Source organism: Culex pipiens, chromosome 2, assembly GCF_016801865.2.
Source record: "Culex pipiens pallens isolate TS chromosome 2, TS_CPP_V2, whole genome shotgun sequence".
Classification (NCBI taxonomy): domain Eukaryota; kingdom Metazoa; phylum Arthropoda; class Insecta; order Diptera; family Culicidae; genus Culex; species Culex pipiens.
The window spans coordinates 150,544,433-150,571,037 of NC_068938.1; the positions used below are offsets into that span (position 1 = coordinate 150,544,433).

At 41.0% G+C, this 26,605-nt stretch overlaps 3 protein-coding genes across 6 annotated transcripts in view; 2 read left to right on the forward strand and 1 right to left on the reverse strand.

The window, feature by feature from the left end:
• Window positions 1–11,127, forward strand: part of LOC120427533 (zinc finger protein 91-like) — a 31,921-nt gene extending 20,794 nt beyond the window's left edge. The window contains exons 2-7 of the mRNA XM_052707871.1: window positions 7,705–8,355; window positions 8,422–8,504; window positions 8,564–9,507; window positions 9,579–9,713; window positions 9,774–9,873; window positions 9,941–11,127. Of these exons, the coding sequence (XP_052563831.1) occupies window positions 7,705–8,355; window positions 8,422–8,504; window positions 8,564–9,507; window positions 9,579–9,713; window positions 9,774–9,873; window positions 9,941–9,986 (1,959 nt within the window). The 3' untranslated portion in view covers window positions 9,987–11,127. The remainder of the gene's footprint in view (window positions 1–7,704; window positions 8,356–8,421; window positions 8,505–8,563; window positions 9,508–9,578; window positions 9,714–9,773; window positions 9,874–9,940) is intronic.
• Window positions 6,308–26,605, reverse strand: part of LOC120427543 (zinc finger protein 628-like) — an 84,412-nt gene continuing 64,114 nt past the window's right edge. For 2 of the 4 annotated variants that reach the window (XM_039592417.2, XM_039592415.2), the window contains 2 exons: window positions 14,622–14,696; window positions 14,412–14,551 (listed from right to left, as the gene is read on the reverse strand). In XM_039592417.2, the coding sequence (XP_039448351.1) occupies window positions 14,456–14,551; window positions 14,622–14,696 (171 nt within the window). In that variant the 3' untranslated portion in view covers window positions 14,412–14,455. Of the gene's footprint in view, window positions 6,428–6,498; window positions 6,556–14,410; window positions 14,552–14,621; window positions 14,697–26,605 lie in introns of those variants that run through there. The other 2 variants (XM_052707874.1, XM_039592416.2) reach the window with 2 other exon arrangements.
• LOC120427541 (zinc finger autosomal protein-like) lies at window positions 16,452–23,938 on the forward strand. The gene is made up of 3 exons (XM_039592409.2): window positions 16,452–17,368; window positions 21,338–23,115; window positions 23,185–23,938. Exons 1-3 carry the CDS (start codon window positions 16,777–16,779, stop codon window positions 23,506–23,508), a joined length of 2,694 nt encoding a protein of 897 aa, XP_039448343.1. The 5' UTR covers window positions 16,452–16,776; the 3' UTR covers window positions 23,509–23,938.

A 26,605-nucleotide genomic window follows, 5' to 3' on the forward strand; every position in this document is an offset into this window, starting at 1 on the left:
TGACATTATTTATCAACTTTTTGAGGCCGGATCTCAGATATTTTGATAAAAATAAGTCTTATTAAACTCTTTTTTGAGGCTCTGTACACTGAAAAACCCAACACAGCAAGTTCACATGCTTTTTCACGTGAGCTAATCCAAAAATTAACACAATGAATTAACATGCTTTTCCTTTGATTTAGACATGACTTTCATTATAAATGCACGTGAAAACCGCGTCAGCTACACCCATCTTGATCCACTCTTTTTCCATGGGATATTCATCCCAGATTCACGTGAATAATTCGATTCACCCCAATTGACTTTTCCTTCAGGTTTCAAGTGAATTTCACGTTACTATCGAATGTTTTGATGTTGAAGTTCAAAATGAAAAAATAGTCTAAGTGAAGATGGCCACGCACATTAAATCTGAGTTAGAGCTCCCGCGTTTAAATTTGATTATTCGCCAGAAAAGAGGGTTTTTTTCGCGAAATTGTGGCAGGATTATTTCTAAAACTATGGTAAGTATTTTCTAAATATTTCTTTGGACATGAATTTATGCCTAACCATTTTTTTAATCATATTTCCAGGGAATCACCGTCTGCTTCTCGCACCGCTGCCTCAAAAATTTTGAATTACCTGCCTAAGATTTTTTTTTGGGGATGATGACTGACCCCCATCGAGGCATGATTATGATGGTCAACGAGGATCCGGAAATGTCCAAGGAGACCCGTGAGAGTCCCGGTGTGTGACGCAGGAGCACGGTTTGCTGCTCATGCGGAGAGCATTTTTTTGTGTGAAGTGTGAATGAAAAAGTGAAGTGTATGTGTATTCTCGAAGAAGTCTAACAGTGTAATATATATTAAGAAATAAATGGAAAACTAATGAATAGCAAAATGCATTTTTTTTTTCAAAACATAAATAAATAAAGATAAATAAGGTTACCTAAAATCTTCACTTGAAAAGCAAATGAAAAACATTTGGTTTAAATGTGAAATCCATTTCATTTTCATAAGAATCTCTTATGAATATCACGTGAAACGACACATGGAACTAACGTGAATTTCATTTGGTTTTTTAACATGCAGCGCGATGAAAATTATCTATGTGATTTACACATGACATTCCCAAGCAAAGTGGTATGGGGCAGATTCATGTGTAAAACATGTGATATTACTACGGGCCTTTCTTTCAGTGTAGTGAATTGGAGCCTAACATTTCAAAAGGGCACATAATTTTTGTCAGTGCTGTTAAACGTTAATTAACGTTAACGCGTCCGTTAATCGTTAAAATTAACGAGAACGCGAACGGAGCCTACGTTGATCTTAACGAGAACGCGAACGGAACACGTTAATTAACGCCGTTAATTAACGTCGTTAATTAACGCGTTAATCCTTCTGAGGCCCCGACTTTGAAGGCCTGTATCTCCCAAACGGTAACATCTAGCGGGTTACTTCCAGTTGCATTTTACGGGCATTAACTGTGACTATGAGTTCCCGGTGAGGTTATTTGTCCAAAGTTACCACCGGTTCCGGCAACCCGGAACATCCGTCAAGCATGTTTTTTTAAAGCTTTTGTCAATCAATCGACATTTGAGCCAATGTTATGAAACGTTGTTTGTAGTACATAGGTACACTGACTACCTTGGGTCAGTTCAGGTCATCTGTGGCCACTCCGGAACCGATTCCATGGTACCACGCAAATGGTTCCGATGATTGTGATATTCAAAAGTAGACATGTTGCTTATCAAATTTAGTGGAATGAAACTCATTAATCAGCTATTATCATGCCGGTGTCCTTTGACCCGATCGGACCACTCCGGAACCGGTTACCGGAGACCGGAGGAAGTGTAGTGAGTATAGGAAAAGTCCTTTCGTGCGACATATCAAACTTTATGAAATTGAAAATTATAACCAATGAAGGCCAAACTGACGTCAACAGGGTTGATCCTTCCGGAATCGGCCATTGGAGGCCACAGTGCTTCCCCCATCGCAGGTACATCGCACGCCTGCTACCAGCAAACCTTATGGAGCCAAAAAATAAAATGACATTTATTTGGACTGCTCGCTCTGTGTTACTTTGTGGCTATACACTTGTATTGGTTGGCTGGTTTTAAAATCATTGACAGAACATTCGGAAGTGGTTCCGTAACGCAATCTAGGAGGCCTTGAACTAAAAATCAGGCAAATTTGACAATTGACGTAATAAACAGCAACTACTGGCTCTTTGATTGGGTTTCCATGGTAACCGGCGAGATGAGAGTGTCAAACCTAAACAATTCAGCTGGCTACTTGGCCTACTTGGATGCAGTGCAATGGGACTCCAACTGCGTACCATCTTGTAGCCTACAAACTGCAAGCGCACTGGAGTTTAAAGGCTGGTCAACCGGAACCAATACAAAAGTGTAAGTGTATATTTCCTGAATAAAATAAAAAATCTACATATTGAATCATAAGGCATCGACATGCATCTAAGTGGACATAATTTTCAATTTCATGAAGTTTGATATGTCGCATGAAAGGACTTTTCCTATACTCACTACACTTCCTCCGGTCTCCGGTAACCGGTTCCGGAGTGGTCCGATCGGGTCAAAGGACACCGGCATGATAATAGCTGATTAATGAGTTTCATTCCACTAAATTTGATAAGCAACATGTCTACTTTTGAATATCACAATCATCGGAACCATTTGCGTGATACCACGGAATCGGTTCCGGAGTGGCCACAGATGACCTGAACTGACCCAAGGTAGTCAGTGTACCTATGTACTACAAACAACGTTTCATAACATTGGCTCAAATGTCGATTGAATGACAAAAGCTTTAAAAAAACATGCTTGACGGATGTTCCGGGTTGCCGGAACCGGTGGTAACTTTGGACAAATAACCTCACCGGGAACTCATAGTCACAGTTAATGCCCGTAAAATGCAACTGGAAGTAACCCGCTAGATGTTACCGTTTGGGAGATACAGGCCTTCAAAGTCGGGGCCTCAGAAGGATTAACGCGTTAATTAACGACGTTAATTAACGGCGTTAATTAACGTGTTCCGTTCGCGTTCTCGTTAAGATCAACGTAGGCTCCGTTCGCGTTCACGTTTAGGTTAACTTTTAACGATTCCGTTAAGTTAAACGTCGTTAATTTAAACGTTTAACAGCACTGATTTTTGTAAACAATAGTGCATCCCTTTCACTAAAATGACAGTTTTCATAAGGTGTGAAAGGGACACACTCTTGGTCAAAAAAGTTATGTGCCCTAATGAAATGGCAAGCACGAATTAACTTTATGAATGTAAGGAAGGCACCACCCACCTAAGGGAGCGTTCTTTTATTACGTAACGCAGTAGGGGGAGAGGGGGGGTCGGAGGCCGTGTTACGCTCCATACAAAATTTTTAAAATTTGTATGGAAATTTTGTTACGAGGGGGGGGGAGGGGTTCTAAAAGTCCGATTTTTCGCGTTACGTAATAAAAGAACGCTCCCTAAGGTGGATTAAGCAACGTTTTTTTTCGATGAGCGGATCTTTTGAACGGCTCTTTCGCTCTTTTTAAAAATTTTGATGAAAGAACTATTTTAAAGCGTGGTGTGATTGTTTAGTTTTTTGCCTTCCTCACCTTACTGAGGAAAGGCTATAAAATCACTCGAAAAACGAAATTCTTAATTTGACCTCCTAGATCTACCTTCATGTATACATATCGATTCAGAATCAAATTCTGAGTAAATGTCTGTGTGTGTGGTGGGATGTTGATCAAAAAAATTTGCACTGGATTATCTCGGCACTTGCTGAACCGATTTTGACCGTTTTGGTCTCATTCGATCCGTCTTGGGGTCCCACAAGACCCTAGTTAATATTATGAAGTTTAGTAAAGTACTTCAAAAGTTATGTTGAAAAAACGATTTCGAAAAAAGTTCGGAAGATTGTAAAAAGGGTGGTTTTTGTAAGAAACCCCGTCATGTTATACATTTTTAGAAAGTTATTCGAAAGACCTTTCCAACGAGTTCAAGAGATTGCAGATCTGGCAACCCTATAAAAAGTTATAAGCACTTACGTGTTATTTATGAACGTTTTAGAGGCCGGATCTCAGATATTTTATCAAAAACATTGTCCGGATCTATCATGCGACCTGTCGTTGGATAGGTAATTAAAAGAGTTCAAAAGATTGATGATCTGACAACCCTATCAAAAGTTATAAGCACATAAGAGCCCTGAATTATGAAGATCTGACTACCCAATTTGATGGTATGATAAATGAATCATAGAACACCGAAAGGTCCACTCTTTTGTATCTATTTTGGATACGCTCTAAATGTGAGGAAGGCACCAACCACCTAAAGGTGGATTAAGTAACGTTTTTAAAAACTTGTTCTATCAAAGTCTTAGTTAAGACCTGGAATATGATTAATATAAAAAATCCGACAGATTTTTCAACGTTTTTAATGGGTTTTAACGAGCATTTCCTTAGCTCGTTACACTTGCCCCACTTTCCCCTATTTTGCAAACGGGTCTCAGATATTTTGATAAAAATATTGTCTGGATCTCGGTCTGGATTTATCATGCGAATTATCGTTGGGTAGGTTATCAAAATACCTCATCGATGAGCCAAAAAGATTGAAGATCTGTAACCCCTATTGAAAGAAATGAGTAGGGTTAGTGAAATTTCACGATTTCGCGGACAGCGTGAAATCCGCGAAATTAGACTTTTTCCGCGAAATCCCGTGAAATTTTATGTTTGTGTAAAAATGTAACGATTTTTCCCAAAATAATTTATCAAACTCAAAAAGGAATAAAAATAATCTCATGAACTATTGTAGAATTAAGCGAGTGAATACCCTGGTTTAATTACTTATATATGGTTAGTGATTTTTGACGATTTCGTGGACGGCGTGAAATTCGTAAAATTTATCATTTTTTTTCAATTCATTTTTTTTTTAATAAAAACCTAATCAATATTTCATCCAAAAAGACTATTTAATTAAATTTTATTAGTTTTCAATTAAAAGATCTTAAATATATATGTATGTCAAGTTGATATGAACCATTTGAAGACATGTTCAGATTTTTTAGTTATTTTTAAAAAATAACTAAATTTAATAATATTTTCATTCGCTGTATCTAACACTATTCTGCTATTTAATTTTAAAGGTATAGTTTTGAAAGAAATTAAAAGAATCAAGCTATGTTTTATTCAAAATAAAATGTAGAGTATTATTTCATCTTTGGACTCACATTTTAATAACATATCAATTTTTTTAGGCCTGTTTAATTTTAACGTTGTTTGTTTATTTGGGTGGATGATTCCTGTGAAAGTTAAAAAAATATTTTTTTTTTGTTTTCTTTTCTCATTTTGAATTAACATTTCAATTTTGTTAAAAATAATATTATAATTGCAAATTGATTTTAAATTTAGTTTTTGAAAAGTGAGCTAAAACCCTTAAAAAATATGCTCACTGGGCTAAATGTCGCAGAAAATTCAAATTATTTTACTCATTTTGACTGGGCAAGATTGTTATATCTTGCTTTGATATATAATTATATAACAGAAGCAAATTAGCGAAAACATTTAAGCTTTATAAGTCAAATATTAAAAGAGCAGTTCAGTGAATGAGAATACGCGTGCCCTACTTTTTGTTTCAAGAGCCCATCCATAAACCAGGAGGATTTTTTTTTTGAAAATTAGGAGAATTTATTTTTGTGTCGCATTCAAATTAAGTGAAGATATTTTTAGTTTATTGAAGAATATTATATAATGGAGCATAAAAAGTAGTTTTTGTGATTTAAACTTAGAATTTTCAGAGTTATTTTAACATTTTTCAAGTTCCGCGAAATTTGCGTGAAATTTGGTGTTTTGAAATTGAGCTCCCCGTGAAATTTGCATTTTTCGAGCGTGAAAAATCACTAAGCCTAGAAATGAGTAATGAAGCTTAAATTGTTATACGTGTTAAGGGGAAATGATGCAATATTCAATATATGAATGAGAGGAAGGCACTAACCACCTAAAGGTGGATTAAGTAACGTTTTTATTTAAGTGAGAATGCTCTGTGATAGTCGTTTACATTTCTGGAGTTTTTTTTTGAAAAGGTCAGGTCCAATAAACCAAATTCCAGTTTTTGCTTTTTGGGTGTTTTTGAATCCGCCTTGAGTCAGGGGTATTGAAAAACACCCAAAAAGCAAAAACTCAAAATTTGGTTTATTGAACCTTTTCAAAAAAATCTCCAAAAAAAACTCCAGATTTGAATAAAAAAAAGTAATTTCTTTCATTCTTTCCTAATAAAAACTACTGTATATCGTTTACAAAAATGTATTTCATTACAATAAATGCAAATTACAATTCATTAAAAACAAAAACTTCATCTTCATGCTCCACCTGCTCCACCTCCGACAGCTCCAATCCGACGCTCGTTCTTCAATCTCCCGTCGAGGACCGAATGAATCCGATAAGCAGCGATCAAATCTGAGGAAGATAAACGTAAAACAAATAGGTTAGAATAAATATTACCAAACCGTGTTACTAAATACAATTACCTCTGTGTTACCAAAAAGATTTGGTTTTCCAGTCCTGATAGGTGGCGAGGTTTCCATCTGAGGAAAAACAAACACAAAAATAAAAGAGAATAAAACCAGCTATAACAAACTAACAACAAACTACAAAGTCACGCAAAATTTTGAAAACATGCCAAAAATGTTACTAGACTACTTTTCAAACGGACTCAACAATAAAAAGAACAGCAACCAACGAACAAACGCAAAAACTAGTTAAATACTTTGAAAATACTGAAAATTTAGAATATCGCAATCTCAGCAACCGTGGTAAACCACGGTTACCGAGACTTTGACAGTTGCCAAAAGTTTCAACTTTGAAATTTGGATTAGCGGGCAATTCCTCGGTTGGAATTGCCGCTGGATGTGCCAAAATAATGTTTTCAGGGAGAATTTCGATTCCCGATGGTAGATCCGACGGAGTCGAATCCACCTCAGGTAAGTCCAAATCAATTTCAAGAGGAATTTTGATAGCCGAGGTTGGATTCGACTCCGGCGGATCAACCACGGGTTGGTCAAAATAGTTTTGATTTGGAATTTGGAAAACCCATGATGGACCCGGCAGTGCCGGATCCACCACGGATGCGATCGAATTGCTAGGAACGAAATAGTTAGTGAGTGAATTTTGATCTGAGAGTGATTCCGTTTCCAGAACCACCCCAGCAGGTCCGAAATAGTAAACCTGATTAGAGGTCCAATCGTCGAGTGGTTCCGTAACCGGGATCGCTGCGAAAGCGAGTTCCGCCAGCGATCTCGGTTCGTGAACCACCGACGCGCGGTCTGTCTCGTTGAGCCGTTCGAAATAGGCCACTGCGAGTTCTGCCAGGTCATCGTCATCGTCATCATCCCGGATGCCCGATTCGACATCCGGGTCATAGGCCAAGGCTGGCCGGGGCCGCCAGACACCCATGCGGTGCGCTAGAAAGAGAGAAAAGAAATTGCGAATTAGAAATAGTAGAATACGACCGTACGCCGCCATCTCCAGTTTGGGAATGAGGGGTTTGGTAGGGGTGCACTCGGGTATATACCTTTTCGGCTTGTTGATTCGTTACCAAGGGGGGCGTTGCCAAGCGCGCGCGCAGCTATTTATGTTTTTCATTGCGCATAGCATAGCAACGGGCGGAGTTTTGGTAGCGGTAGGCGTTGCGCTGTGCGTTGAAATTTTGACGGGATTTTTTTTTTGTTTCGCAGAAACTGGATTCGGAGGATGCTTACTACCAGCATTTGAAGGGTCATCGAGTTCGACCGGCGACCGACCCGCTCCAGCCGGATGAAGAAACGCCCCCGGCCAAGAAGAAACGGTCCTGGGTTCGTTCGGGCGAGCACCACAAGTGTCACCTCTGCCAGAAGGTGTTTACGTTCCGCAGCCAGCTGCAGCAGCACACGGCCCTACATCATCAGCCGGGCAAACCGTACGAGTGTGGCAAGTGCCACTACAGTTTCGTGCACAAGCTGAACCTCAAGCGGCACGAGCTGACCCATCTGGAAGAGGAGCGCGTGTCCGCCGAGGATGATCCGTCGATTCAGCTGCTCGAGGACGAAAGCTTCAACGCGGAGGAACTCGCCGAACCGGACGAGATGAGTCCGGCCGTAGTCGGGCTGATGCCGGTGAATCGTGGCGGCGTCGGCAGCGAAGCCGGTGACAAACAGTCCGGCGAGGGCGTTGGTCCACCAAAGAGAAACAAGTGTGTCGTCTGCGCGGCCACCTTCCAGCGCGAGGACCAGCTGATCGAGCATCTCAAGACGCACATCGAGCGGATGAAGGTCACCAAGCAGGAGACGCAGTCCGCCAAGAAGATACTCACGGACGACAGCGACAAAAAGTGCAAACTGTGCGCGAAGGTAACTTCTTCATGTAGCTCTGGCTGACTAGGCGAGGTTCTCTAACGTTATTCTTTTTCAACTCAGGTGTTCAAGTTCTCGTGCCAGCTGAAGCAGCACATTCAGATGCATCACTCCAAGGATAAGCCGTTTGAGTGTAACATTTGCAGGTTGGTTTCGGGCGCGGTGCGTTGCGTTTCAGAGTCGCTAATTTAGCCCTTTCCCACAGGTATCGGTTCGAGTTCAAGGGTCACATGCTCCGTCACAAGGCCAACAACCACCCGGACGAGCTTGCAGCCGAAGAGGCCGACGCGGACGAGCTGCCGGCAAAGATCACGACACCGACGGTTAACCCAGATGGGTCCGAAGTGTACCAGTGCCCGGTATGTCCGATGAACTTTGTCAAGCAGCGCTCGCTCACCTGGCACCTGAAGACGCACAGTGGCGCCGGCAGCGGCCGGAAGATCAAACGGGAAGACGGCGGTGGTGGTGGCATTTACCCGTCGGCGTCGTCCTCCTCCTCGACGGGAGAAGTCTTCAAGTGCCGGGTTTGTACGCGGTTGTTTAACGATGCGTACGAACTGAAGGCGCACATGCTGACGCACGCTGGCAGTTCCACTAGCTCCAGTGGCCAGGTCATCGAGGCCGACCATTCGCTGTTTGGGTCCGGGCTGGACATGATGCTACAGGACTTCCCCGACACGATGGAGGATACCGATCCGCTGTTTGACGGCTCGAACCTGGAGTTGGTGCTGGAGGACAACTTTGACCATGATCTCGACTTTAGCATGCGCTACAACCAACCGCAAGACACGTCGTCGTCGCTTCCACAAACCAGGAGAAGTCTTCCGACCGGCGGCATTGCTAACGACAGTTCCGTTTACGACATGGCCGAACCGGGCGCCTCGACGACACCGGCCAAGGGCAAAATCGTGTGCGAGCTGTGCAAGAAGGATTTCCTGTACTCGTGCAACCTGAAGCAGCATATGCAGCTGCACCACGCCAAGGAGAAGCCGTTCGAGTGCAAGATTTGCTTCTACCGGTTCGAGTACAGCGGCCATCTGGTGCGCCACATCCGCACGAACCACGACAACCAGCAGGAGGACGCCATCGGGGACGCGATCGAGCGGAACTTTGTGTGCACCTTCTGTTCGGAGCTGTTTGAGCAGAAATGTAAGTGCCGCTGAACTAAACCCCCCAAGTCTTGCTGTTTGTCACTAATTTTATTATTTCCTCCTGAACAGCACAACTTAACTCGCACATCCAGACCTATCACAGGGGCGAGAAGCAGTTCAAGTGTGACTTGTGTCCGGCGTCGTTTGCGTACAAGAAAACGTTCGAAAATCATCGCGAAGAGCACCACTCGATCAAGCCCGGTGGTAAGAGCTTTAAATCTTCAACAGACACAAACCTTCATCTTCAAAAAACATCTCTTTCAGAACCATCTGCCGCTCCGTTTGTTGCTGCCGCAGTCGTTGCACTGCCGCCCAGTGTTGCCAGCGGTTCCGCTAACTTTTCGTGCAATTTATGCAAGAAGACGTAAGTTTTAACGTTCTTTGGCGAACTCGTCCCACCACTAATCAATCTTCTTTTCAATTTTCCACAGGTTCAGCTCGGCACAAAAAGTGGACAACCACGTTTGCTTCCAGTGAGACGGCGCAGAAGGAAGCCTTACTCACATCCCAAAATCCCAGATTTAAAACCTTGCAAGAGAGATTGAATTGTTAACGTAACGTAATTACTCCCACTCACTCACACACAAAAAATTACAAAGAGATCCGTAGATTGGTAGCGCAGCAAGTTTGCTACCAAGTAACGTAAAATATTCACACTACAGAACAATTTTCTCAGTACGTTAGAACGCGCGTTAGCAAGCGCACCACCACCACAGATCAAGTTAGAAAGTCTCCCACAACCGCGTGTTGTTGAATAGTCGAATATTGGTAAGACAAACAGTGTTTAGTTGCTAGCAGGGAGGATCGTGCTATGAAACACTTTGAAAGAAAAAAAAAACAAATCGATCGTCACCATCCTCTTGGAAGTACTCCTCGTTTAGGCATTGGTTGAGCAGGCAAGAACAAAGCAAAGAAAAAAAACAAAGTTCTGTTTTACTAGTAAAACCCGTAGATCGTAAGCCATATTAGTGTTTATTAGTATGTATTTGATTTTATCTAAAGATAAGTTGACTTGCATTGAACCCACATTTTACATGAAATTACAGCAGGCAACACCTTCCGGCGGACCAGAGGCGTAGCAAAGTCGCAAAGTCTTTCCCAAACAAGTTGAGCCCAGCCAAAATGACGGAGAAAAAGTTTAATTTATGTTTACGAACTTATCACAAACACACCCACGCAGAGTATTACGTCTAAGTTCATGCAACAAAATAAACCTTTTAATACATAAATACAAAACAAATAATGCTAATTTCCCACCACCCCCTCACCGTAGGTTCTAGGAGCAAACGTTCTGTCGCACACTGAAATCGTTATTTATATTCACCCAATCACAACAAAAACACACACACACATTTTAACAACCCAGCTTCGAAATGTCGAAACCGTAAACGAGTTACAAATTTTTAATTTACACTCTTTGATTCGTTTCTTTTTAAAACAATGCGTTCTAATTTTAAGTTTTTATTCGCGCTACTGCACCATTCACATCAGTTGTAAGCTTTCGATTATAACTTATGGATAGCGAATTTGCAGAGAAGGAAAAAAAAGTAAAAAAAAAAACATTTACGTTAAGGACAAATAAATATGCTATTACTACCTAAATACTGAACAACAACAACAGCAACAGCAAATTAACAAAATATAACATTAACCGTTGAAAATACACACTCTGACATCAAGATTATTAAGGCAAACAGATTAAACTATTATATAATATATATATAAATAAATCATTGTACGACAAAAAAACAGTGTGTTTTAATTTGAAAAGAACATTAAATTTTAATTGTTGATCAGACTATTGGATCAACACTCCTAAACTGGCACTTATTTTGAGTACAGTGCCATTCCGTTCTTGGCAACACGATTTTTTCAACCGTTTTTGCTTGCTAAAAAATACACTCAAACCCCGATGGTTTGACACCAACTATTTAGTTTGACACACCTTTTACACGGAGTTCACACACACCACCAAACCGACGACCAACTAGCGACCAAACGTTTGTTTTGATAGCGTGCGGTTTCGATCAACAATTTAGAAGAGAAATTAATGGTACGTTCGTTTGATGGCTAGTTCGGCACTGAGTGCCGCACTCAGAGCTGTCAAAGTGTTTTTTCTTTGAAGAAACTCGCGCTAGTTCCGCACGAGTTTCGCCGCCATCTTGGAACTGATACTCTAGAGAGTTATCTCCGTGCGCATGTATTGCGTGTACGTACACGAAAAAAGTGAGGTTAAATTTTGTACCAGCCAGCAAAACAAATGGTGTGCTAGTGTGTGTGAGATCGGGCTTAGATAGCTCTAGTGCCGCACTCGATATTTTTTCAGTTTCATACGAGTTCCACGCACACTAACAAATGTCGTTCGTTTGAACCGAAACTGGCACCCGACGAGTGCGGCACTCGTCGGTGCCACTTGAAATAAAGTCGTGTTGCCAAAAGCGAGAGGGCACTGTAATAACAAAAATGACTCCAGAAACAATGAAAAACTATCAAACTTTTTTTTTAAATCCAATTATTTTTGTTCAAGACATTTTATACGAGTATGTACCTTATCAATAAATAGTTGTGCTTGATTTTAAATTTTTCTATTTTTAATTAGGTGATCAAAATTTTCCATTTTTAATATTGAAAATACCAATGACACATTCTCCGGCAATGTACACCTTGGGATGAATTTTTGAAAAGCGTGTATGAGCTATTTGGATATTTTTCCTCGATTCTAGACTACTTGAAGCTTCAAAAATCATGGTTTTCATTAATTGATCATTTGAATATAATTTTGTACAAGTTGGTTAAGTTATGCATCAATTCGTGATAAAATCATCGTATTAAAACATTTTTCTAAAAACTCCTGGTTTTCAGCGAAATAAAATCCAAAAATTATTCTTTTGATTGCATTTTGTAGGTTTTTAGATGTACTAAACGGAAATGTCATGGATTTGTATTTTATCTTAAGTTAAGTATTTTTTCAAACTAGTGTAAGTTTACCATTTTATTGCGTTGCAACGTCACGAAAAAGGGACAGTTGTTTATGTCAACAAAAAACTAAACATTCAATCATTTTGATATTTTGGATGCTCTTTGTACTTGGAAAGAGCTTTCAAATGCAACCTAGAGCGACTAAATTGGTTGTCTAGATCCAAAGTTTCAACAGGTTTAAGTTTGCGTTGCAACGTCACGAAATTTTAAATCATATTAGTCACATGGAAAAAAAGGTGTATGCGTAGTTGGTTTTTGAAAATAAAAGGATACTAAATATTATATATTTTTTATAAAATGATTCCGAACATATTTACAGAAGAATTGTACATGGGTCATTTACAAATTCCGTTACTTAAGTTTGTATGCAACTCGAATAAAAGTAGATATTTTATGAAACTTGTTGAACAAATCAAAATAGACCGATAGACCAGGGGTAAAAATTCTAAAACTTTCTTAAAAGTAATCACGTGGTAACTGAATGGCCCCTTTATGATAAACTGATTTACGTGAGGGTTCATTCTCATACAACGCAACGATTTTTTTATCCCACACCCTTACCTAGGCCAAATTACAATAAAATTCACTAAACAATAAAAATCACGTGATTCGATTGTTTTTTTTTTACAAACTTTTGTCACTTTGTTGTTGAACGAACCCTTACCTAAATTAGTTGTATGCATCGTTTAGTTGTTCGCAATTAAATATGTTATGTTGCGCAGGTAAACAGTTTTATTATTTCCTCAAATTTTATTTAAAAAGCACAAAAGTCAACAAAATAAGTTACGTTGTTTGCAGATCACTCCTAAGGGGCCATCAACAAACGATATGGGCACTTTATTCATAAATTTCAGCCATCCTGAAAACTTGAAGCTCCTTTCCTCCCTTCTAAAACTTCCACGTGTTTTGTAAATTGCTCAAAACCATTAAAATATTAAGGGAGCGTTCTTGCATTACGTAACAAAACATTTATATTTTTAGACCCCCTCCACCCCCTGGTAATACATTTCCGATATTTTTTTTTGTATAAATCTTGGACCCCCCCCCCCCTTGGTATTACCCCGTTACGTAATGCATGGACGTCCCATTACATGGATAGTGAAGGGGAGAGGGGGGGGGGGTGTCCTTCGTGATAATGGAATAATACAAATATTTATTTTTACTTTGAAACGCATTGGAAAACTGCGTAAATCGTACTGCTACTGTGAAAGCGGTATAGGGGGAGGGGGGGGGAGGGGGTCTTACATGGGCGGGCCAGTCAATTCACATGTCCTTGTACTGTGTATTAATGTCTTATAATAAAATCTTAACCTAAAGTTGTTCAAACTAACAAAAACTATGATTTATTTTGAAACTAAAATTTCGTGACGTTGCAACGCAACGAAAAACCCTGTTTTCAAAAACAGAGCGTTGCAACGTCACGAAATGTAAGTGGTCTTTAAAAATCGAGGTTTGATTTTTTCGAAAAACTAATGATTGCATTCGATTTGTTAGTCAATTTTACATTAAAAATGGAAGAAGAACTCAAAATTTGCCGTTTAACAGAGCAGAGTTAATGGCAAAACATAAATTGGGTCAGGATTGAGAAAAAGTCACACGTTGTAACGTCACGCTACATATTCCCCTCTCAAAAATAAAATATTTGCCTAAAATAATGTTTCAATACTGCTTCTTATAGGAAATTTAATGCCCTTTCCGAATCTGTAATAACATATATACCTTTTTTAAGTATTTTTTGAGTTACAGCCGAAATACTGAAAAAAGAAAAGTCAAAGCGTTGCAACGTCACGGCGGAATGTGTCACCTATTTTTTCCTGAAAAGTCCCAATCAGTCGTTTATTTTTGAATAAAAAAAAGTAATTTCTTTCAATCTATCCAAATAAAAACTACTGTATATCGTTTACAAAAAATGTATTTCATTACAATAAATGCAAATTACAATTCATTATAAACAAAAAAAATCATCTTCATGCTCCTCCTGCTCCACCTCCGACATCTTTAACCGAACCTCGTCCTTCAATCTCCCGTCGAGGACCGTATGAATCCGATAAGCAGCGACTGATCTGAGGAAGATAAACGTTCAAAAATAGGTTAGAATAAATATTACCAAACCGTGTTACTAAATGCAATTACCTCTGTGTTTCCAAAAAGATTTGGTTTTCCAATTTTGAGAGGTATTCCAGTTCTGGTAGGTGGCGAGGTGTCCATCTGAGGAAAAACAAAAACAAAATAAAAGCGAATAAAACCAGCTATAACAAACTAACAACAAACTACAAAGTCACGCAAAATTTTGAAAACATGCCAAAAATGTTACTAGACTACATTTCAAACAGTCTCAACAAAAAAAAGAATAGCAACCAACGAACAAACGCAAAAACTAGTTAAATACTTTGAAAATACTGAAAATTTAGAATATCGCAATCTCAGCAACCGTGGTAAACCACGGTTACCGAGACTTTGACAGTTGCCAAAAGTTTCAACTTTGAAATTTGGATTAGCGGACAATTCCTCGGTTGGAATTGCCGCTGGATGTGCCAAAATAATGTTTTCAGGGAGAATTTCGATTCCCGATGGTAGATCCAGCGGAGTCGAATCCACCTCAGGTAGGTCCAAATCAATTTCAAGAGGAATTTTGATAGCCGAGGTTGGATTCGACTCCGGCGGATCAACCACGGGTTGGTCAAAATAGTTTTGATTTGGAATTTGGAAAACCCATGATGGACCCGGCAGTGCCGGATCCACCACGGATGCGATCGAATTGCTAGGAACGAAATAGTTAGTTAAAGAATTTTGATCTGAGAGTGATTCCGTTTCCAGAATCACCCCAGCAGGTCCGAAATAGTAAACCTGATTAGAGGTCCAATCGTCGAGTGGTTCCGTAACCGGGATCGCTGCGAAAGCGAGTTCCGCCAGCGATCTCGGTTCGTGAACCACTGACGCGCGGTCTAGCTCGTTGAGCCGCCCGAAATAGGCCACTGCGAGTTCTGCCAAGTCATCGTCATCGTCCCGGATGCCCGATTCGACATCCGGATCATAGGTCAGTGCTGGCCGGGACCGCCAGACACCCATGCGGTGCGCTAGAAAAGAAGAGAAAAAGATGCGTATTAGATTGAGGAATATACAACCGAACGCCGCCATCTCCAGTTTGGGTATGAGGGGTTTGGTAGGGGTGCACTCGGGTATATACCTTTTCGGCTTGTTGATTCGTTACCAAGGGGGGCGTTGCCAAGCGCGCGCGGCTATTTATGTTTTTCATTGCTCGCGCATAGCAACGGGCGGAGTTTCGGTCGCGGTAGGCGTGGCACTGTGCGTGGAAATTTTGACGGGATGAAAAAAAAAAAGAAACTGGATGCGGAGGATATTTACTAAATACCACATTTTGAAGGGTCATTGAGTCCGACCAAGAACCAACGCTCCTAGGTTCGTTCCACGAGTGTCACCTCCACCGGAAGGTAACGGCATACGGCCCTAAATTATAAGGAGTGTGGCAAGTTCAGCTTCGTGCACAAGCTGAACCTCAGGCGGCCCGGCTGACCCGCCTGGAAGAGGTGCACGTATCCGCCGATCGAACTGCTTGAGGACGAAAGCTTCCACAGGTACCGGTTCAACTTCATGGGTTCAATCGCAGAGTTACTCTGTCTGTCGCCTCATGCTACGCCACACGACCAACAGATTACAAGTTTAATGAAGAAATATTTACTAAATTTTGGTGGAGTTTATTTCTAGAGTTTTTTTTGATTAGGTCCTATAAACATATGAAAGACAATGGTTTATTGGTCCTTTTCAAAAAAAAACTCTGGATTTGGAAAAACTTTAAGAATACTTATTTACGGTTGCTTCCAGATTTATTTCAGTGAGTTAACCCATTTACAATGTTTAGCTTGAATTTTTGCGATTGAAAAATCTGTAACACGCAGATTTGTCTGTATACATCTGCTGGCAGCTCTGATGGCGTTTGCATTTTTCGTTCCTTTCATCAGTCGCGTCTGACAACCTGTTGCGTGTGGGACGCCGTTTTCATTCGAATTCGGTTCATTCATCTTTTTTTTAACATTTTTGGTTTCGCATCATTTTTTTTGGTTGCGTTTTGATGTTTTTTGATTTTCCGCGGCCGTACCGATTCCAGCGCCTACTTCGGAGTGTATTTCCGGTGACCGGGGGCATGTGGAAGAAATTTCGAGACCGTTTTGAGTGAAGAGAGTGCAGATCGAGTGTGAAATTTGGAATAACATTTTTTTTTTGCTTCTTGGGGTGAGAGGAGAAATCGCCGTCGTGGGTCTCGCAAGAAATGGCGACTTCGGCTGCTGCTGCTAAGGCAACGACCAAGATGAAACCAACAACAACAGCGGTCGGGGGTGCTGCGGGGTTTTTAACCGGCGGAGGTGCCGATTTGGGACCGCGGAAGGCTCCGATCGTGTCCGCCGGAACGGATCAGGACGAGCTGGACATGTTCCTGAGCGAAATTACGGTCCAGTTTGACGACGAGGTGCAAACGCTGTACGTGGGCCCAGTTGAAATAGTGGACGATGACGAGAAGAACGGCAAGAAGGGACCGCCGAAGGGAACTTCCGGCGCTGTTGCGGCAGGACCCGCGAAGGTTCAGGGGAAGGTAAACGATGACGTCACGAAGTCGGCGGCGAAAGCATCGGACGCCAACGGAGCAGAAGCGGTCACGGCAAGAAAAACAAAGCAAGCCGAGGAGGAAGCGGTGGGTGGTGCTGGTGATTCCGGTGGGAGGCAGGAGGAGAGGGTGGCCAAAGAGGTGGATTCAGCAAATGACGGCCGTCCCCATCGTTTGACAGAAGCAGTGGCAGCAAGCAGCAGCAGTTCTGTTGTTATTGATCCGAAAAACGATGGAGAAAATTGCCAGACAGAAAAAGGTGAGCGATTTTTGAAGTTTTTCAAAGGCTATTTGGGTTGTTCAACCTTGGTGAAACATTTTTGAAGCGGAGGAATGTTTAATAAAGTGGTAGGAAATTTCAATCGTAACGTTTTGGGTCATCTATGTTCCTAAGTAAGTGGCATAAGTTGCGAAACATTACATAAACAGTGCATTGGGAGGGTCATTTTGCTGTAATTATCCTGGAAAAATGTGTGACAACCCCTATCATGCATCACTTAAACCAGCCTTCTTTGCCAAAAAAATCAAAAACAACTAAAACATTTTAAAAAGCAACAATTTGAAAAATGAGCACACGAAAAAATTTCCGAGCCAAATTCAAGATGGAGTCGCACGGTTCTTTTAACGCACCAATACATGCACACGGCAAACATCGCCTCTTTTTGGTGTTGCTCTTCTTCGCGCGGGTTCGTTTTGTATGTTGGTTCAGGTCAGCAGGGTGAGAAATTGTGTCTGGACCACGACGAAGGTGAGGGATGAAGGATATTGTTGTTGTTGCGTTTCTACCTGGGGTGGTTTCACCTTGTCCAGGTGTAAGAGCGTTCCCCTCTTGTCGGTGTTTGTGGTGAAGCTGCATTTAGGATGACGTTGCGTCAAAAACCACGGGACTCCATGTTGGTAATTAGAGAAAAGTTAATAAAAAACGAAATTACATGAGTTTTCAACCTACAATTTTTCATTATTTTACCTCATAAACGTGTGCGTGACTACCGTGTCTACGTACATTACGTTAGCTCAATTTAATTGCATAAAATGAGCTTGGGGTAAGCAGTGGAAAACGCACGGTCGTTTTTGTGAGTGTGACGTGTTGCCTTTGTGTCGTTTCGTGACAGGGGGTCTTGCTTGAATAGGGAAGATAATTTGTGTGAATTATTCTTTGTGTCTGATTTTCGCTCTATCCATCGAGGTGGCGGTGGCGTCACAAAAATCGAGTTCGTTAAAGCCAGGGGAACAGCATCTAATTCGATCGTGCCTCTAATGTTGGCATATCATCTCACTTTAACGCTAAATTAAAGTTCATAAAAAGCGTTTTCATCTGAACTAAACAGTAATATTGAATGTTTGGCCCTTTTGAAATGTTAGTCTTGATTAAAAAAAATGAAAATATTGTTTTCGAAAATCGGAAAATTCCACAAATGTTTTATATTTTAACATTGAAAATCGGACCAGTTGCTGAGATATCGACATAAGAAAATGGTAGGTTGTTTGGGTGAGACTCAGAAAACATATTTTTTTCTGTTTTTAATCTTTGCATGGTAATATCTCAGCAACTACCTAATGGTCGTATCAACAAAGTACAAAAAAGTAAAATATAGAGAATTCTCTCAGTTTTCCAAAAAATCAAAAATGGGCAAATATGGGCACTAGGGGAAATATACCCTTTCTGATCAAACACCTATGTTTGTCATATGAAGAGTTTGATGCTCGATTAAAGCTCCAAAGATGGACGTTTGGCATAATTGGTACAAGACATCAGGGACGTTTGGCATAATGGACATTTGGCATAATGGACATTTGGCATAATAGACGTTTGGCATAATTCGTTCAAAAACCATCAAGGACGTTTAGCATAATGGACGTTTGGCATAATTATTACTAGCTTGTTTTTTTTTTGTTAAGTATTTGTCATTTTCACGAACGAAAATGTATATTTTTTACCTTTTTTATATTACTTTAAGAGATTATCATTTTTTTCTATAAAAAATTAGGTATCTCTATGTTTTTTCCCCAATAGTCAATTCTTTCCTTTTTGAATAATTCACAATAAATCTTTTCAATGAAATTTTGATATTTTTTATTAAATAATTAGTATAAAGAAGAAAATATCTCTTGTTAGCTTAAGATTTTTCCCCTTTCAATATAATTAGCAGTATTTTTTTAAATGAAATTTTCCCTTTTATATGAAATTCATGATGAGAAAAACCTCTTCAAATTTTCGACAATTGATCTTTTATAATACAATTTTCCCTTCTTTTGGTCAAAATTTTACTTGAAGAAGGAAATCTCTAAATAAATTCACATTTTTCCCTTCTTTTTCGAATTTAGCACTCATCCGACACGAGACTAGCGGAAAGATTCACAGACACAGAGAACATAGTTCTAGATGACCGAGAGAATTATGCCCTCGAGTCCATTTTCAAGAAAAAGTTCATCCTTCAAAAAAAAAGTGTTCTCTACGGGAACTGAACCAGAGACCTTTAATAGACTAACTCAATGACTAAACTGCCTTGGCCACAGCAGCTTGGTGACACAAGAGTAGTCAGATTTCGATGTATGACTCTTGTTGCAGATTTAATGTGTTTATTAATTAAATTAATTGTTTTGCATTAATTTTTTGCAGGAGTTGGTACCATTATTCTATCGAGTTTAGCATTGAGCTCTCTATAAATTTTGATGGAATTATACTCTCGATCCTGTATTTTGGGTGAATGGATGTCGATGTTGCTTTTCTTTATATATTTTGCAATTAAGTTTTTTTATTCAATTTTCCCATCATTTTTTATATTTAACTTGAAGAAGGGAAATTCTCTTATAGATGTTGTCTTTAAACATTTATATAATTTCTGCACATTTTTTCTCTGTTGATTTAATTTTTGCAATAAAGTTGTTTATGGAATTTTCCCTTCTTTTATTTATTCAATATTAATCTTAAAGAAGGGACAACTGCCCAAAAAAAAAATGCTGATCAAATGTTATTTTTAAGAGAGGTAGGTGAAAAACATAAAAAATTTGCGATAGTCAAACATTTAAAGAGTGTCAAAATGTGAATCTTTAAATTTACTTTTCCTTCCATAAGTTTAATTTTATATAAATAAATATAAATGTTATAAAAAATTTCATAATCGAAGTTAATTGTCAAATATTCAAAAAGTATTGTTTTTAGAGATTTTCCCTTCTAAAAGTTGAATTTAAAATAAAAGAAGGGAAAATTTCATAACTCATTTGTCAAATATTTAAAGAAAGAAAAAATGTACATCCCTTATAAAGGATGAATATTAAAAAAGAAAAAATTGCATTAAAACAATGATTGCAAAATTTTGAAAAAAAAACAAACTGCACATTTTTTGAGAGATTTTACCTTATTTTAGCTTTAAAATAAAAGAAGAGCAAATTGCTTTAAAAAATTTAAATGATTTCTTGAAAACAAAAATCATTTTTAAAGTAAAGTTATGTGCTTAGAAAAGGAAAAAAATAGCTAGCATAAATTATGCCAAACGTCCTTGATGGGTTTTGAACGAATTATGCCAAATGTCCATTATGCCAAACGTCCCTGATGTCTTGGACCAATTATGCCAAACGTCCATCTTGAAAACCCGTTATGCCAAATGTCCATTATGCCAAATGGGGTACACCCATTTTGGTGGCACACACATCCACACGCAAGATGAGAGGTTAATATCTTTTCACTTGCGCCAACGATTTAAAAGCGCTCAAGATATAAAATTGCTTCCAACTACCGGCAACATGTTCTTTTGCACATTAGTTAGTCACTCACTTGAAAAATAATTCCGAAACATGTAAATTATAAGCAAGCGCCATCAAAAAAAAAAACAAACGCGTTAAGTCTTTTGACGTTTTAGTTTTGACTTCCTCCATACCTACAACTTTGCAAAAGACTTGAGATTGATCAAAATATTCCTTCAAAAGATACAGATTTTTAATTTTTCACATATCATTTTTGTATGGACAGCTGTCAAATTTGTATGGAAAATTATATGGACAAAGTAATGAAGCAAAATGGCCTCTTTGGGCATACCGAAGGCACCAAAAAAGTTTCAATCGGATTAAAAAATACAAAAAAAATCGAATTGGCCGAAATCTAAGAGAATTGCTCTATTCTATTGTTTTGAGATTGTTGAGTATGTAGTGCAGTAATGCTTGTTTCCCTCAACGGGAAAATACCCACGAAGTGTATTAATGATTTTAAAAAAAAATCTTTTTTTTTCAGATCTGATAGATCCTACGTTAGAAAAAACACCAGCCAAGGTCGCGTCCATCGCACTTGCCGCAAAGCCAACGGCCATAATCTCGCCAAGCACAAAGCGCAAATCGCCGACGCAACCGGAAGAGGAAGAACCAGCTGCACCCCGAAACCCCACCACCCACCAGTCGCAGCGAATAAGCAAGCGACTAAAGTTGACACAACCAATCAAGGAGGAAACCATCAAATCGGCACCACTTCCGGAGAAAACCGAGCAGGAAGATCGCACCGAGTCGGTCAGCGAAGAGGACAATCCACCGCCGGAAGGTGAGCTGATCGTGCCGGACGTGCTACCTGGACAGCAACAGCAGGAGGAGGAAGAGGCGCAGGTCGTGTACGAGGTGGTTGTACCGTACGACAAGGACTCATCGCCGGCCGGAAGCGATAGCGGGATTGAGAACGAAGGCGCCGAGCAGCTGAGCAAGGCTGCTGTGTTGGAGGTGCTGCCAGCACAAGAAGAAAACGACGACGACGGCGAGACTGTTGTTGAACACATTCCAGAGGATTTGACTGAGCAGCAGGAGAGCGAGAATACTCAACAGGAGGAGGAGGCCCCGGAAGAGGGAAAGGGCGGTCGCGTGATCAAGTGCGCGAAATGTGTAATGTCCTTTAAGCACGTGTTGTGGTACAAGAAGCATCTGATGAATTACCACGGGATCGATTTGAGCAACATTGCTCACTTTCTGTCGAATCTGCAAACGCTGGACGAGGGTATCCAGGGTGGGGAGGGCCAGGACGATGTCGAGGAAGAGTATGCGGATTTCCAGCTGGAAAAGACTGGCCAGGAAGAGGGCGAAACAGTGAACGAAACCGAAAAGACTGACAACAGCAGCCAGCAGCTACAAGCGGATGGCGTCGCTAGATTGCGTCAAGAGCAGGAAGCAACTCCCTCAACTCCGAGTCCCAACACGCTGCAAATGTACCCGGAGGTCAAGCTGTCGACGAGTGGCAAGTCCAAGCAGCAGCAGCAGCAACAGCAGACTCGACGACGCAAGGAGAAGCATGTTCCCATCAACGCGGACGCCGACATGAAGATCAAGCACGAGTTCGTGGCATCTTCGCCGGCTTCGTCGACGATGGTTCAGTCGGACGAATCTGCCAGCGGTTCGCAGCCGTTGCTCGACAACGTGTTTGTGGTGAAATATCTTGAGCAGGCAGCATTCATGGCCGGAGCACCCAATTCGAACGTCCTGCTCGGGTTGCCCGATGGCCAAGGAAAGAGCAACAAGCAAAACTCAAAACTGGCCGATCCGCTGGCGACCGATGGCTCCGAAGACACGGACGGGTTAACTCCGTATGAGCGGGCCAAAATCGTGACCTTGCCGACGGAAGACGGGCCACAGTTTACCTGTACCGTTTGCGAAGCGGTCTTCGACGAGCGTCAAGCCGCCCAGGATCACGTCAACTTCGTCCACAAGGACGTGAAGCGGCGCAGCTGCCCCCACTGTGGTCGCACCTTCACCCAAACCGGAGATCTGACCCGACACGTGCGCATCCACACCGGCATTCGGCCCTTCAAGTGTCCCTACGAGGGCTGCTCGTTGGCGTTCATTTCGTCCGGCGATCTGCACAAACACGTCCGCCGCCACCAGCAGAACGTCCCGAAGCCGCACGTTTGCGGCACCTGCGGCAAAAGTTTCGAGCGCAACTTTGACCTCAAACGGCACAGCTCGATGCACGCGATGGACGATCCGAACTTTACCGGGTTTGGCTGCGAGCTGTGCGGGAAGGTTTTCGCGCGGAAGGTAAGTTTCGAACGAGTCCAACTTTTCCGCCTGGTGTTTTCATATGCTCCCCCTCTCTCCCCATTCCAGGACCAGTACCGCGCCCACACGTACCGCCACATCGGCTATAAGCCGCACAAGTGCCAGCAGTGCGGCAAGAGCTTCTCGGACTCGTCCAACTTTGCCAAGCACCAGAAGACACACGAGATGGACGGGCTCATCCTGATCTGCGACCACTGCAACAAACCGTTCAAGAACAAAACTGGCATCTCCAAGCACGTGCTGCACTGCAAGTACAAACACAAGAAGCAGCAGGACGGAAACGCGGAGAAAACGCCGCGGAAAAAGTACGTCAAGAAGGAGGTCGATTCGTCGATTGAGATTGGCGAGACGAGCCTGCAGGCGCACTGCTAGGGCGATCGAACCTGCTCTCGTCCCCTCATTTTTTTTAGGTTTTATCAGAGCACAGTGTGGAGCAGCTTACTTAATATAATTTCTCGGTTTACTGTCGGTGGTATTTTCCAACTTTATGTTTTAGTTTTAGGTGTGTGTTTTTTGGATTGATTTTTTTCTCCAAGCTCGCATATTTTGTATTTATATTTTTTTTCTCGATATAAAAAAGCAAAATCTTAATGATACGATCAGCAATAAATGGATATTTAATGAGGAAACCGAATCATGATATACGCAACAATTTCCAAGAAATGTAAAATTTCCAATAATTTAATTTAAAGCATTACACTCATTAGCTGTGCGGTGAACCCTTCCCTGCAAAGGCATCTTTTACTAAGTTAAATATCATTTCCTAATCGTATAAATAGCGCAGAGACAAGAACACATAAAACATAACTACATCATGAAAACAAACAATATCAAGTAGAAAGTACTGGCAAACTCTAAACAGCACACGCACGTTACAGGTGTAATTCCCTAGGAAAAACCACGCAGGAAAAAATTTACATGCTGAAGTTGGGAAACATATGTGGAAATACAAAGTAAAAGTAGTGGTTTATTCTTTGTAGTAATAAACGATCATTAATCTAAAAAGCGAAGGTCTTTTAATTTTATAAATATCACAACAAAACCAATATCATTACAATATTTTAATCAACCTTCTGCTACCAATTTTGTACCGTTTTCAAAAATGATTTTTCATTACTGTCCCAGCTACCCTAGAGGTTTTTTTTTATTAAAATCAGAAATAAAAAATAAATAAATACCAACATAAACATTATTCATGACGGTGAATGGCGAGCGTTCCTCCGTCCACAACATCCCTTTCGGCGTGCCCCAAGGATCAGTGCTGAGCCCGACTCTCTACAAAATCCTCACCTCCGACGTGCCGATGATCGATGGAGTGTCGTACGCATTCTTTGTGGATGACACTGCATACTTGGCATCGGACAAGGACCCGAAGATCGTCGTCACCCACCTCCAAGCGGCACAGAACAACCTCGAGGAGTTTCAGCGGAAGTGGCGCATCAAGCTGAACGCTGGGAAAACCCAGTCCATCTTCTTCACCAGGAGGCGTGCTGCTCGGTACCTTCCCCGCAGATCGATCAGCGTCAACGGCCAGCCTGCAACGTGGGACGACGAAGTCACGTACCTGGGAGTGGTGCATGACAAGAAGCTAAAGTACGACAAGCACGTGAACTACATCATCGGGAAGGTGGATCGGTCCACCAAAGCGCTCTACTCCCTGCTGAATCGGCGGTCGAAGCTGAGCATCAAGAACAAGTCGCTAGTGGTCAAGTGCATCATCCGTCCAATGCTGACCTACGCTGCTGCGGTCTGGGGCAACTGCGCCAAATCGCACCGTAAGCGACTCCAGGTGAAGCAGAATAAGCTGCTCAAGATGGTGCACAACCTGGACCCGTGGTACCCGACCGACGATCTACACAAGCTGGCCGGCGTCGACACCGTCGACGCAAGCATCGAAAGGGCAACGAGAACCTTCAGGACTTCGTGTGGAATGTCAACGAATCCGCTCATCGAAGCACTCCTCCGCCAACAACTGTGATATTAGTCTTTAAGCCAAACATAGATCTAGGGTTTTTTCTCAAAAATTATTTTCCCTAAAAGAACACCCAGTTAGCAAAATCTAAACGTAGAAATATGTATCCTCCCTGCAAAGGCTTATGAATTGATCTCAGTTGAAAGGTTCTCCAAATCTCTGAATTGCAAATGTAACATCCTGGAGCAGAACAGTTAAATTCTAATAAAAACACAATTGAATTGAAACACAAAAAAAAAACATTCATCTGCTTTCTAGTCTGCTTTTCATTGCAACTTTCGTTATATTTGTGAAATCACGATTGTTGAAATTTGCATTTATCTTGATTAGTTTATGTTTTTTTTTTGGTGGTATTTGGCCTACTCTACCTCCTCCTATCATTACATTTTGCCTATCTAATTTTTTCATGTTTTTACAGTAACTTTTTCAATTTTTTGCATGTTTTTCACATTTTCTGCTATAAAATGGAACCATTATCATTTAAATTGTAAATGAATGTGTAGAGGCATAGTCTGGGGCACTAGAAAAATTACTGCATACTTCTTTTTACTTAAAATATAAATCACATTAAGGGTGCTATCCAAAATGCAAAAAGTGCATAAATAACTCTGAAGTGCTTATAACTTTTGATAGGGTTGTCAGATCTTCAATGTCTTGGCCGCGTTGGAAAGATCTTTTAAATACCTTTCTGAAAATGTATAGCATGACGGGTTTTCTTACAAAAACCACCTTTTTACAATCTTCCGGACTTTTGCTAAAATCGTTTTTTTAGCATAACTTTTGAAGTACTTAACTAAACTGCAGTGTGGCAGTGCGTGGCCGAATGGTTACGCTGTCCGCTTTGTAAGCGGATGATTCTGAGTTCGATTCCCATCTGCTGCAACCTTCCATCGGATGAGGAAGTAAAATGTCGGTCCCGGCCTTGGTTGTTAGGCCGTTAAGTCATTCCAGGTGTAGGAGTTGTCTCCATGCCATAAGTACAAACAACACACCAATCCAAGCCTACTCCGGTGGAATCGCTGGCGGCGGTTGGACTCGCAATCCAAAGGTCGTCAGTTCAAACACTGGGGTGGAAGGTTCCTTGGAGTAAAAAGAGGTTTGGGTGCTCTCCCCATTCAAGCCTTCGGACTCCTAGGTTCGAACAGAAACTTGCAATAGAGACCACAAAAGACCCGGGGTCGTTAATGTGGATGGTTTTTTTGATTTTTGATTTGAACTAAACTGCATAATTTTTAATAGCGACTTATGGGACCCCAAGACGGATTGAATGACGCTAAAACGAACAAAATCGGTTCAGCCAATTTCGAGATAATCGAGTGACAATTTTTTGATCAACATCCCACCACACACACAGACATTTGCGAAAAATTTGATTCTGAGTCGATAGGTATCTATTAGGGTGGGTACGTTTTTCAAAATGTTCTCGGATCAAGTTTTAGTATGGTTCCCCTTGTAGGGCATGCCCATAGGGACTTTCATGCCAAATATCAGCTCATT